General features: G+C 39.5%; 1 protein-coding gene across 2 annotated transcripts in view; it reads right to left on the minus strand.

Moving 5' to 3' along the window:
* GCLC (glutamate-cysteine ligase catalytic subunit) overlaps window positions 1-12,633 on the minus strand; it is a 74,347-nt gene extending 61,714 nt beyond the window's left edge. Inside the window, exon 1 of one of the 2 annotated variants that reach the window (XM_027852863.1) lies at window positions 12,439-12,630. In XM_027852863.1, coding sequence (XP_027708664.1) covers window positions 12,439-12,588 — 150 coding nt within the window. In that variant the 5' untranslated portion in view covers window positions 12,589-12,630. Of the gene's footprint in view, window positions 1-12,438 lie in introns of both variants that reach the window. The other variant, XM_027852864.1, reaches the window with a different exon arrangement.
* Between the last annotated feature and the right edge of the window lie 2,068 nt (window positions 12,634-14,701).

The following is a 14,701-nucleotide window of genomic DNA, read 5'->3' on the forward strand; positions in this document are numbered from 1 at the left end:
CTCATGAACAAAACCAATAAGAGCACTTAGGCATAACAACTTGCATAATCAAACCTGCATGGAGTAAACAGAAAAGCCTTTGACACCTTGCTAATAATTCTGTCAATTTCAACCAGATCAGACAAGTCTTTTAGTGTTTTCATTAACGTCTAACTGTCACCAATGGTATGTCTGAATTTCTGAAGATACATTTTAATTTCACTTTTATGAAATAAGATTATTCCACACAGTCCCTAAGCCACAGGCTTGACCACATAGGTCATTCCTTGCTCAAGAAGCTTCTATATAGTTCCCTTTATTGCCACTAAAATATAAAATTCTGTTTAGCATTTAAAGCCCTTCATAATCTGGTCTTTCACAATAGATGCACAGTCTATATTTTCACACATGAAATTATATTTCAAGGAATAAGATATCGCAAGCTAAAAAATGCTTATTTCTTACAGCATTTAGGCAGAATCCTCATTTGTGTTCTGCACACTGTACCAGAGTGCTCCCTTGCTCCCCCATTACCTGTAATAATACTTCATCACTTGTATAATCACATAATTAAGATGCTATGAACCTTTTTATTCTAGCAACACAAATGTCAGGCAGTTTGAAAAACCAGACTGCTAGGAATGCACATTAAAAGCCATCCTAATGCCATCACAAACATTCTGGAGAAACAAACCTTATATTGCTTCTCACTGCAGTATTAAATCTGTTTTCTGATTTAAACTTAACCCTCTGCTTATGTTATTATTCTTCTACCTGGCAGATTTTCAAATGAACTGGTTGGCAACACCAGTCATTCATTCAGCAGTTTTATCTATAAGAGTGTAGTTGATATGCTAGCTGACAAAGAGAAGAACATTATATCTTAAGAAATTCTTCCATATCTCAGGAAGAGAACTTGTAAAACTCTCCTACCATTTTACAACACATATTTGCGTGGGTGAGCATTTTCACTTTATTCTTGCTTTAAATCAAGACACAGAAATAAACTCAATGCAGAACCAGATTTAAGACTGTGTCTAGTGTTGAGCCAAATATTGTAAAACCTTGTTCAGAAAAAAAAGTCCAACATTGAAATTAAGTTTATATATAACTACTGTATTTGTTAAGCATCTTCCCAGTAAAAACTTATTTCATTAAAATATTATTTATATTCGACAAAGAAATTTAATATGCAATCTTGCAGCTAATATAAGCATATGGAGGTCTTGCTGGATTACTACTTTTAATTCTTATAGAATAACCCACATAAAATACTTATGATTATCTTACAATTTTATATTTGGAGTTTTAATAATTATAGGTAGAATGTAATTTTGTATTTTATAATTATATAAATTTTAATTTGGAGCTTTTCTAGGAAAAGTTATTACTGTAAGCAGTTAATCAATAAATCTAAAAGAATATTATGAGTAGTGTCTTAAATTACCCTGAGGGTTCACAACATATTGTTATTGTTGAAAGGGGTTTATGGAACAAAAAAATTGGAAGCCACTGCTTTAGAGGGACAGGTTGGACCTGTGAATTCACTGGCATAGGAACTCCCATATAAGAAACTCCCTTTACTATTTCTATGTAACTTAAGAGTCTTACAGAGTTATCTAGAGCACTACGAAACTCACAGAGCCAGTATACATCACAGGCAGGACTCAAACTCAGCTCTTTCTGGACAGGCCACCTCTTATTCTGTACAACAAAAATATAAACAGACACTTTAAGTCATGAAATTCTAAAAGTTCTTCCTTTTCAGTTATTAGCATCTTTTCAGTAAACTACAACGTGGGAGTAGAACATTTTTGGCGTCATAGCAAAGAGCCTATTCACCTTATATTTTACCTAGGAAAAGTAATACCTTAGGGCTTTCTCTACAATTCTGTGCCACAGTTAGTAATAAAAATACTGTCATCATCCCAATTATACAAACGAAGAAAGTGAGGCTTAGAAAGGTTAAGTGTCTTGCCTAGCCAAACAGAGTAAGTGCCAAGGCAAAAAAGTCTTTAGGCTTTCTGGAGAAGACAAAACTATAAACTAAAAAGGTGTGCAGGGGGTGGGGAGGGTGTGGGTGTGTGTGGGGGGTGTAACTGCTTAGGTATTTGCCACCAGCCACCAAGATAGATATTACACATAAGGGGATACTGTATACTTCTGATTCAGGTTAGGGGACAAGTTTGGGGGGTGGGGGTCTTGAACCGGGATGGGAAAAAAAACCTTTATTTCAAAATAAATGGTTTCCTTTGAAAGCTTGCTTATATTTATCATTTTAAAATATGTTCAGAATGGATCAATCCACAGGCTTCCCTCCTCAGACTGCCACAGGGTCTGTGATACATAAAAAATGGTTAGGAACTCCTGCTATTGACAATAGCTGTGAATAAAGAAGAGTGGTAACTGAGACATCCACAAGTTCACAGTAAACAAGTCTAAGAAAGGAGAGTGGACAAAAACCACCGGCCTCCAAAAATAAAACTAAACTATATACAAATACTCAAAATTTATACAACAAGCAAAATAATTTGATGGTCTAAAACAAAGGGGAGAAATTTGACCTCCTTACAGGTTTTGTTGACATGCAAAACTGAAATGTAGCTCTGGATGAATTTATCTTATTCATAAGGGGGAGGAGAGGTAGCACTAAATATTAAGTTATCCTCATGTGAGGAAATAGAGCCAGAGGGGAAAGGTATGACAAGACAGCTTTTAGATGGGGGAAAAAAAATCAAAGGCAGGAGGAACAGAAGGAATTTTATCACTGTAGTCTCTTACAGGCACCTAGGTGGCATCGTGCGTAGAGGACTAGGCCTGGAGTCAGGAAAACTTCTATTTTAAAGGAGGTGCCCAGGCCAGCCATATTTATACCCTCTGTGGGAATCATTCCCACCCTTCTGGATTCTTTCTTTACCATGGTCTAAATGGGTACCTCTCTCCCTTCCCCCCATGTTCTTTAATATATTGACTTCCACCATTAGGATGCAAGCTCCTTGAGGGCCTGTCTTTCTTTTTTGTATTCCCAGTAGTTAGCACAGTACCAGGCACATGCTGTTGTTCTTTGGTTGTTTCACTCAGGTCAGACTCTTTGTGACCCCACCAACCACACAGTAAGTGCTTAACAGATGTTGCTGACAAAGAAATTCTATTTTGGATCTGATTTTCACTTACAGTTAAGAAGCACATTGCAAAGGTAAAAGTGACTACCTCACTTAAATAGAGAAGGAAAGGAAACCTAAGCAGAATCTCACATGTACTTTTTATTTGGGAAGAGTAGCTGTCAAAGAGTTCAGAAGAAAAGATAGATTGGGCTAAAATTTAAAAAAAAATCAGCCCAGGAAGAATAGAAAATGCAAGGAAGCAATGCTGGAGACATAAAAGAACACAATTCTGATGAATATAAACTGGAGTTGTCTAAAGATATGCCAAAGACTGTCCAACCAACTTATAAAAAAGAAAAAAAGCATGTTAGCAAAGGCTTCCAAACAGAGGGTGAATACAAAAGTCCTTTTTAAGAATACTGTCAGAAGTGCTGAAGTTCAGAATCAGCTGAGGTTGTTGAGAAAAGCTAAGTACAACAAAAAAAAGATTTAAAAACAAAAAAAGATAGAGGGGAAGGAGGAGGATCAAAAAGCATTCCAAAGAGAAGGCAGAGCTGCTCTATTTTTATATTGCAGGTTTCCTCTGCCAAAAAAAAAAAAAAAAAAAAAAAGAATGACCATGGATGGAAAAAGCAAGAAAATTTTTTTAAATGATTAATAAATTATAGCCAGTATTATATGTTTTAAGGTTTGCAAAGCACTTTACAAAGGGGTTATCTCATTTGATCCTTTCAACAATCCTGGAAAGTAGGTACTATCCTTATCCTGGTTTTATATATGAAACCAAGTCAGACAAAGGTTAAGTGATTAGCCCTGGGTGGTCACACAGCTAGTTTTAAGTATCTGAGGCCAGATTCAAATTCAGGTCTCACTGACTCTAGGTCCATTGCTACATCCATCATGCCACTTAGCCTCTCTGTAAGGCATAGATTACCCAAATTTTAGCAAAAAATTTGGCAAAGTAACTCATTCTGTTTTCATGAAAAAAAGAAAAAAAAAAGTGTAGAGATGCAGTCTAAATCAGGTGTCCAACATAACACTCTCAAACCAGATTAAAATATAACTGGGAAATACATAACAAATTAAAGGGATATTAAATAATTAAATATATAATACATTAAAGGGATAGGGCAGTATTCTAATAAAAGTGCAAAAGAAACAAAGCTAGAAAGGATCCCTAACCCACTGGAAGATCAAGTCAGGATCCAAAAAATTACTGACAAGCTAGAATACTGGACTGAATCTAATAAAATGAAATAATAATAATAACAATGAGGTCTTAAGTTCAAAAAAGTCATCTTCCTAAGTACAAAGAGTAGAAACACAGGTAGAAAGCAATTTGCCTGAAGATCTAGAGGTTTTAGTAAACTTTAAGCTATGACACAGCAGCCAATATGATATTTAATTACACTGTCAGAGGAATAGCTCTGGAGTATTTTGCCCAGGGCTGAGGGCCACAGTTTAGGAAGGACATGGAGAATATCTGGATGAAGGCAATCAGAATGGTAAAGGGCCTTAAGCCTGTAAAGGAGGAAATAGGAGCATTAAGCCAGGATTAGAGAAGATCCAGAAGAGGGAAGAGGAGAAATAGCATTAATAAATTAAGCAACATTTATTGAGCTCCTACCATGTGCTAAGTACTGGGGACACAAAAAGAGGCAAAAGACAGTCCCTGCCCTCAAGGAGATTATAATCTAATGGGGAAGACAACATGCAAATAAATATATACAAAGTAAGCTATATATAGGACAAACAGAATTCCAGTATTTGAAAGGTTTTCATGGAAAAGGATTGAGCAGGTTCTGTTCGGCCCTAGAGGGCAAAACCAGGAACAACTAATGAATGTTGTAAAGACGCATGTAGGCTTGACGTTACCAAAGTCTTCTTGATAGTTAAAAGTTGTCCAAAAGTGGAGAGGGTGCCTCGCTTTCACTGGATGTCTTCAAGCAGAGGCCAGAACCCTTGTTAGGCATGTCGTAATATGGAATTCTTTTCGCCTCTCTGGTCCCTTCCAATTCAAAATTCTGTGATCTCAGAACCGGACTTTTTAAAGAGGGAAGAAGTAGGCGGACAGTTAACTGTTAGAAATCAGTATAACGACAACTGTAAGAACAGCAGCTCTTCATCTTGACAGCACTGAAGACAGAAAAACTCAAAAGCAAAAATGCAGAATTATGCTACATATATAAACATACATATATATTATGAACACACATATACATATACATGTACAGTAAAAATGCAACAGGGTCATCTTTATGAACATTAATGAAAGACAATGGACAATGCATTTTAGAAAGGTTTCTATTAAAATAGTTATAAAACCTCAGTCAGCCAGGAAAAAAAGTCACATCCTTCTCAAGTGACATGGAGGAAAAGGGATGTTTTGGCATCTTGATTTTAAAAATAAACATATTCCCCCTCAGAAACTGTTATTTGTCATAATAACAAGCATTTATATATCATTTTAAGGTTTAACAAAGCACTTTTGTGTTCATTAGGAGTCATACCACAACGCGCCTCCACCCCCGAGGTATTATTTTCCCCATTTCACAGATAAGGAAACTGAGGCTGAAGACAGTTAAGCGACCTCCCCATATTAACATGGCTTTTTAAGTATCTGAGACAGGATTCAAACCCATGTCTTCCCAAATATAAGCCCAATGCACCACCCACAGAGGGTTAATATTAGTTAAATTATTAATATCATAATTGTTAACAAACCATAATACCTTAGATTTGGATATTATTTTCAGAGTTTTCTTTACACCATTTCTTCTTATCCTCAAAAAAGATCAGCAAGTAGATACTGGATAGATAGAGTAACAGACCTGGAGTCAGAAGACCTGAGTTCAAATCTAGCCTCAGACACTTACTAGATGTGTGACCCTGGGCAAGTAACTTAACCTTTGCCTCAGTTTCCCCATCTGTAAAATGGGGATAACAATAGCACCTACCTTGCAAGGTTGTTGTGAGGCTCAAATGAAACAATAATTGTAAAGCACTTAGCACAGTGCAATGGCACACAGTAAGTGCTATACAAATTAAGTTATCATCATCTTTATTATTATCACTACTCTTACCACCACCACCACCACCACCACCACCACCACCACCACCACCTCCAATGTAGAGGTACGGAAAAAGATTAAAAATTAACTTGTCCAAGGTCCCTTGGCTAGCAAATGAAAGGTCCAAGAGGGCAAAGGAACAAACTTTTTAAAAGCAACTACCACGTACAAAGTGGTAGGCATGCAAAGACAAAAAAAAAAATACAGACTGTGCCCCACAAGAAGCTTATATTCTTTTAGTCAAATATATCCGAGTTTGGAGGCAGCTAGGTGATGCAATGGATAGAGCACTGGCCCTGAAATCAGGAGGACCTGAGTTCAAATCCGGCCTCAGACCAAACATGTGACACTAGCTGTGTGGCCCTGGGCAAGTCACTTAACCTCGATTGCCTTAAAAAAAAAAATCCAGGTTTCCCAACTTTTAGGGGTGTATGCTAGGTTAATAAGACTTTTATATGTTGCTCTGGGAACTTGACCATTATTTATAATATGGTTGCTATGGGAAAATAAGTCCCCAGTTCCAAAAGAAAAAAAAAAAAAGGCAAAAACCCTGACTTCCATAACCTGTTTCTAAGTTGGAAGCTGCCTGAATATCATCTTTTAAAATTAGCAGTTGCTAATAACCAATTATCACCGGGTTTAGATTTTAATAACAATTTATCCCGGTTACATCAGACATTAATTAAGCATCACCTATAATATGTGCGGAAGACGAAAATTCTCTGCTTTGTCTAGATGCTAAGAGTGAAGCTATAGAGGTCTCCCTTCTACCTCAGGGGCTGATCATATTAATGTTCATTTTTACTTATGACTTTATGGCCTTACAGACACAGCTACAAAAAAAGAAATCCAGTGGAAAGTGTCTTCTCACGGAGTCAGCTGAACATATCAATACTGAACACCTCCTGCCTGCTCTTCGAAGATTCCCCTTTATCTCCCCAACACTCCACCGGCCTTCTTTCTGTTTATCTCACTAACCTCATTTCTCCTTCCTTCCCAACAGTGACTCCTCCTAATCACACACGACTGAACTCCAAATTTTTAAAACTGAATTACCTCCCATATCCTCAATTTCTATGCTACCTCTGAAATATTTCTCTTCTCCAAAAAAATCACCTATCTAGGAAGCCTTCCTTGATTAACTTGGCATTATAAATACAATTTGGACAAAGAATATAATCACAAAATTTAGACCTTTGTGTCATGGACCCCCTTCTTAAAATAATGCTTTAAAATGCATAAAATTAAATACATAGGATCACAAAGGAAGCCAATTATATTGAAACAGTTACCAAAACAGTCAGTTGGGTCCAATTCTTCATGACCTTATTTGGGATTTTCTTGGCAAAGATACTGGAGTGGTTTGCCATTTCCTTCTCCAGCTTATTTTATGGATGAGGAAACTGAGGCAAACAGGGTTAAGGGACTAGCATAGGATCACACACCTAGTAAGTATCTGAGGTTTGATTTGATCTCACGAAGATGAGCCTTCCTGATTTCAAGCCCAGTGCTCTATCTTGTGCCACAAGTCTGTGGGCTCCAGGCTAAAAACCCCTGATAACATAATTCTTTCATTTTATAGATGAGGACACCTAGGGTCATGGATGTGAGAAGCGGAGGATGGGTTCAAGTTCAGATTCCTTGACTCCAAATTGAGTGCTCTTTCCAATTGTAGGATGCTTCCTGATACTTTAAGAATGTTTACCTCCATCAGAAATTATCTAAGTTGCCTTCTTGCTTGCTACAGCCAGAGAGAATTACATTCACCTTATGACCTTCCCTACAATTTATAATCAAGCAGATAAATGTACAAGACATATAGGACAGAAACAAATTACTACATGCATAGACATCAAAGTATTTCCATTATATAGATCAAGGCCAGTATGTAATAGAGTTGAAAGGAAGAGTAATAATTAGCTACTGTGGAAATGGGAGATTTCCAGTCTAGATTTACCAGGGGAAAAAAAAAAAAAAAGATATGTCTTCCTGGCATGCTTATCAAAATAGTAAACGGCACAGTTTGAGTGGGATCGCTAATACATAGAATGAGAGACTCAGAATCTAAGAAGGTCTTGATAGTGTTGAACACTGGACATAATTTCACTCTAACATAATAAAATTTAATAAGGATAATAATAGCTAGTTTGTATGTATGTGTGTGTGTATATATATATACATATAAAAACACTTTAAGGTTTGAAAAAGTTCTTAACAAGCATTATCTCATTTGATCCTCAAAACAAGCATGGGAGATAGATGCTATTATTATGAGGGAACCAAGGCAGACAGAGGTAAGTGACTTGCCCAGGGTCAAATAGTTAAGTGTCTGAAGTGGATACTGGTCCTCCTCCTAACTCCAGGTCCAGCTTTCTCTCTATTCACTGCAGAACCCTCAATGCCTCAATCAGTGTAAAGCCTTCCACTGAGCTTCAAAAATTCAACTGTACAAGCAGGACAATGGGTAGGAAAGGGAAGGAATATGTCTTAATTGGGATGTAGCAGAGAAGACTTGGAAGTTGTAGTTGACTATAAGAGTAAAGTGAATTAACAGATGCACTATGAGGTTGTCTAAATTCCATGTTCCATTGAAAATATTAAATTATATTAAACATATTCTGAAGTCATCCTCTGCTTTGGCACTGATCACACCAGAAATTCTTGCACAAAGTTCATTCAAAGAGTAAGGTTTTGATAAGTATATTTTAGTTTTTAACAGGCTGTTAAACAGTTGTAACACTGTTACAGACTAACTTAGTTAGCTGGCATACAACCCACTTTTTCTTCTATCATTAAAGCTATTTAGCTTCATACAATAACATTTTCAGGAGATTTTATTTAAAAGAACAAATCCACTTCTTTATTCATTTTAAAAAACCCAAGTCAATTACCTTAACTGTATTTGATAGATTTTTAAAAATCTATAGAATATTTTTAACTGTATGTGGACTTTGGGTATACCCTATAACAAAATGCCCAAAAGGGAAGTTGAAAGTCCCACAGGCAGAACAGCATTGATGAAAACATATGAAAGAGTACACACAATTCCAGTCTATAAATATTGACAAACTGGAAGAAGTATGGCCAGAAGGGGGCAACCAAGAAGATAAGAGGGTCTGAAGACCAGGTCATTTGAAGAATGGCTGAAGGAAGGGCAGCGAGGTGGCGCAGTGGATAGAGCACCGACCCTGCAGTCAGGAGGACCCGAGTTCAAATCTGGCCTCAGAAACATAATACTCACTAGCTGTATGACTCTGGGCAAGTCACAACCCCAACTGCCTCACCAAGAAAAAAAAAAAAAGAAAAGAAAAGATAGGCTGAAGGAATTGAGACATACTTATCCTGGAGAAGGGAAGGAAAAAGATGGAAAGAAGTACAGGATCAATGCTTGAAGGGTTGTCTAAGAAAAAAAAAGCAGACTAAGAAGAACTAGGATCAATGGGTAGAGAAATGATGGAAGGCATATTCCAGCTCAACTAAGTTTACTAACTTGGAGATATGGAAAAAAAAATGGAACAGGCAATGTGCTCCTTGTAAATGAAGGTCTTCAGAGAATACCCCTTGTTTGAGAAGACTTATAGAAGATATACAGGGTGGGAGTTGGACTAGATTTCCAATTCTGAAGGTCCACCTTCAAATGACACCATTTTGAAAGAGACTGAAACAATGCTATATTTTTGGCAATGAGTAAAGAAGCCCATTAAATTACAACAAAGACTTTCCTCCCCACCCCCCACCCCAAGTTATTTATGTTCATTTCTAAGCTTACCACTCTAAGGAAATTGGTCTGTTAATGGAAAAAATACTGGGGGGGGGGGGCGGCCCTGGGGAGATAAGAGAAGGAAGGGGAATGATAATGTCAACAGAGGCCAGACTAGCTATTTCTTGTAAAAAATCATAAATCTAATAGGTTTTTTTCCATTTGATGACTACAATACTAAAGAAACTATTTGAAATCAACAATTCGCAAGTACATCTTCAGTACCCTGTTATTTTTTTTCCAAAATTGGCATCATTGGGGAAGAGGAGTGGGGTATTTTTGAGAAAGCTTAGAAATTTATAATTTAGTGCAGGTTTGGCTTGCATGTATAGTCTATAACATTTATCAATAGCTAACATTCCTCATTTTTAAGACTCTTAGAAGTATTTCAAATTACACCAACACTGACTCCCCCCCTCACTTCCAATGGAAAAAAAACAAAAAAAACAAACGAGATTAGTTTTTCCACAGTAATCACTCACAAGTTCAGAAGGAACTTCACATAAACAAGAGCAAATAACTATATTGCTTACTTTAGTATAATGCACTTTTTCTTCTCCTTCAGAGTAAAACAAACAGATAAAAACACAAAATTTCTTAAGAATAAAACTGCTATAGATTCACAGCAAATTGACCAAAAATGGCCAGTTTCACATAGCCAGCTAGGGTAGGTGGGGCCATCAAATGGTTACAAGTGGCCATCTTTTAGTTTAGTCAGGAACAGTAGTTGCAAGAGATTATTGATGCAGCAGCAGTTCCCAACCATCCTTTTCAATATAAGCTTGGCAACATAAGCATTAAAAAAAAAAATTCCCAAAGGGTAAGCCAAAAGAGATTTGTTGACTGTTTTTTTTGGTTTGTTTTTTGTAGACTCTAGGCTTCATTTCAAACAGACTATAAAATCAGGTTTCATCATCTGATTGTTAAAAAGCAAGTAACTAAAGGGTTTACTTCAAGTGGTACAGCTCCAAGACAGCTTCAATTCCAAACCCAAATTTGAATATTTTACAATTCAAGCAGGAGGGCAAATTAGTTCTTTTTGTTAGGAAAGTGATTCACTTCTTGTGGTTAAGTGAATGATGAACTCAAACAAGTTTCTGAGAATAGCAAAATTAGTTCCCAATGTACCATTACGTGAAATTATAGTATGAACTGGTACAACATTTGATATTAATAGATAAATATTAGTAAGTCTGCTCAGAAAAGTCCTTTCAACTTGATATTTCCAAGCATTATAAATGAGCCTTAAAAGCTAAAGGTAGGAAATATCCCACCTTTCCAGAAAACCAAGTCATATAGTCATATCTGTCTTAAAATATTTTTTTTATTTTTTTCACTTTGAAATCTGAAGCCAGTTTTACTTTGGTTTTTATCAGTACACAAATATAGTAAACTAACAAAGAGGAAGGAAGGAGCATCTGGGATGGAGAGTTGAATTTATTCTGTCACAAAATTGAATGAAGATAGCATATGAGTCAGAAATAAACGAATTGGTTCAAGGTATTGAATAACCTTTAGTGTCCTTTCCTGGCCTCTTAGCAGCACCCACAGCATCAGTATGATACTTGTCCAGTCAAGCCCCATTTTCTTGTACTTGGAGGTGACTCTTGAGACAACCTCATGGCAAAGTTGTCTCTTGGGGTGAGCTGGTCACCCGAGCTCTGCTGGGGCTGTAGGAAAGCCAAGCTAAGTGTCCGTCTCTATTTTTATTTTGAATGCAGTGTAAGAAAAATGAGGGGCAACCCTTAAGAAATTACATATCCACACATCACAAGGCTTTTACTACGGACACAGAGGTTCACATTCAGAAAAAGTTAATCACCTTACGCAACCTAACTCTATGAGGGATGACTTAACCCTTTCAAGACTTGCCCCTAGGGAAGTGGGTTGGGAGGGCAGCCAGAATAAGCTGTAGGGGAAGACATACAAGACCTACCTCTCTCCAGGCGGGAGAACTGTACATATACACACATACACACATACATTACACACACTATTGCACCTACGCACACAGCTCAACATGCATGAACGAGAAAAGCTCAGGAAAGAGGCTGAAATGCTACAGGCCAGACAAGGGGCTGGGCTCACCTAAGACATCCTGCTAAGGATGCCCAGCCCCAAGGTGACACCCTCGGAAATGTCCTGGAAGAGTTGATCCAACAGATGCCACCTTCAAAGAACAAAGAAGATAAGGACAGGGGTAGATGGGGTGGTAGTGGCCAGAGGACTAGAGCTCCCGGAGCCAGAGATCACTTTTCTCCACCCTCCCCGGCTGCCCTTCAGGACAGGGCTTGGGTTTTGTTGTCTTTGTGTCCTCTCCCTCCCCTCCCACCCCCAACCACGCGTCTAGCACAGTGCCAAGCATATAGTAGGCGCTTAATAAATGCTTGTTGCATGGAACCAAAATAGGTATGGGTTTTAAGACGGCAGGAGGTTGGCTCCGGGGGGGTGGGGGGTTAAGGCAGAGGGGTGGTGGATGCCCCCCAAAGACGGACCCCACCCGAGGTTTCCCGGCTGCTCTCACCTCATCGCCCCACTTGAGCACGTCTTTGTGCCGCTCCTTGACGGCGTGGTAAATATGCAGAAACTGGAGGATGCCGTGCCGCCGCACGTGGTCCGCGTGGCGCTTGGTCTCTTCCCAGCTAAGCGGCGAGCCCTGGGACAGGAGTCCCATGGCTGCCCCCGGTGCTGGTGCTGGTGCTGCTGCTGCTGGTGCTGCTGCTGCCGCCGCCGCCTCCTCCCGAGCTGCGGCTGCCGATCAAGGGCAGGGACGCGGAGCGGACGCCTCGCCCAGCGGCTCCTGGACGCTCCGGGGCTCCGGGCCCGGGCTCCTTCCCGGCCAGGTGATGGACCCCGGCGTCCGGATACCCACGGGAAGGAGAAGGCGAGGCTCCGAGGCAGGATGCCTCTCGTCTTCCTTCGCTTTCCTCGGGGGCTTCCTCGCGCCTTGCCCACCTCCTCCTCCAGCAGCGGCAGCCGCTCCACGCCGTCCCGCGTACCGACGTCGGGGGCTGCAACAGCAACCTCTCCCCTTTGCCGGCTGTCGTGCACAAGCCGCTTCCTACTTGTGACCAAAACCTGCGGCGCCGCGGAGCATGCCCAGTACCCGACCCCGGCAGGAACGAAAGCCCCGTGTGGAATCCGCGGCTCCGGGTTTTAAAGGCGACGGGAGGGCGGGGGCGGGGGCGGGAGGAGGTGAAGGGGAGGAGCCTGTGGGGGACGGGCCTGTGGAGGGCGGGGGGAGGGGGCGGAGTCTGAACCTGACTTCAAAAAGAGGAGGGGAGCTGAGGTTAGGGAATGGATGGGGGTGGGAGGGGTTCTCCCAGGGAAGGACGGTAGGTCTACCCCTGCAAACCCGATTTATGAAAATCCATATTTACTGGGAACAAAACAAAAAACAACCCCAGAATGTTTCGGGCAAATGAGGTATAGTGAGAATTGCACTTCACCATGGAGTCGGGAGACCTGAGTTCAGATCTCAGCTTTGTGATATAATGATCCTAGATAATATTTGTACAGCACCTACTATGTGTCAGGCCCTTTCCAAATATTATCTCATTTTATCCTTTGAACAATCCTGGGAGGGAAGTGCATTGTTATCCTCACTTTAGAGAAAAGGAAACTGAAGCAAACAGTGATTAAGTGGCTTGCCCAGGGTTACCCAGCTAATAAAGGTCTGAGGCTGAATTTGAACTCAGGCCTTTGGGGAGCTCCAACCACTGGGCCATCTAGCTGCCCCAAATTATTTCTGAGTTCTACCATTTAATGCATCTTATCCCCTCGTTTTTTACAGATGAGGGAACTAAATCCCAGAAAGGTGAATTCACATAGATAGCCAAGGTTACATAGGTAGAACCCATATGACACTACCCAACTTGGAGTTCAGGAGTCATTCTACCACACTACACATGGTTGTGAACATATATACTGCAATAATAATAATAATTAATAATTTACTTTAAGGTTTGCAAAACTGTTTACAAACATCAACTCATTTTGTCTTCATAACAACCCTGGGAGATGGGTGTTATGTGAGTCAATATTATCTGTTTCAAAATGGGGGGCAGGAGGCACTCCCCCAAGAGCATTTAAATGACTTGTCCAAAGTCAGAAAGACTTTGACTAGAGATAGTGAGATCTTGAGACTAGAGACCAGAACCCATGCTCCTTTTTGTGGTCTAATTATTTTTCCATCAGACAATGGAGGGCTCTCTAGATGGAAAGATTAGTTAAGTTGCTAAAGAATTTGCCAGGAGATTATTTTATACAAGAAGTCTGTAGAATCATAGGTTTGGGTGTGGAAGGGACCTCAGAAGCCCTCTAGTCTAACCCTTTCATTTTACAAATAAGGACACATGTACAGAGAGGTTGAGACTTGCTCAGGAATACAAAGAAAGTGAAAAGCAAACCTAGAATTTGAGCTCAGCTCCTGTAATTTCCCAGTGTTCTTTGTAAAGCTTGTAGTGTGTTAAAATATATGTACCATCTATGGAAGATTTCTAGGAGGACATGGGCAAAAATTGCACAAGATGAGAAAGTAAGGCTGAGTTGCCATCTTCACTTTGGGGGAATACCTACAATTAAAATCATAGACCCATTGTAGTAAAAAGTATTACTATGCCTCATATGTATTTTAATATGATCTTTTTATATTTTCTTTATTTTCTAATATGTTCTCCACTTCTCTCCCCAGAGACTCACCCCTTGTAACAAAGAAAAAAGAAAGATAAAAATCACTTTGGCAAAACTAACGAACACATCAGCCAAGTCTGACCATAATATGCAAT

The sequence above is a fragment of the Vombatus ursinus genome, unplaced genomic scaffold, assembly GCF_900497805.2.
Source record: "Vombatus ursinus unplaced genomic scaffold, bare-nosed wombat genome assembly UNPS02009835.1, whole genome shotgun sequence".
Taxonomy (NCBI): Eukaryota; Metazoa; Chordata; class Mammalia; order Diprotodontia; family Vombatidae; genus Vombatus; species Vombatus ursinus.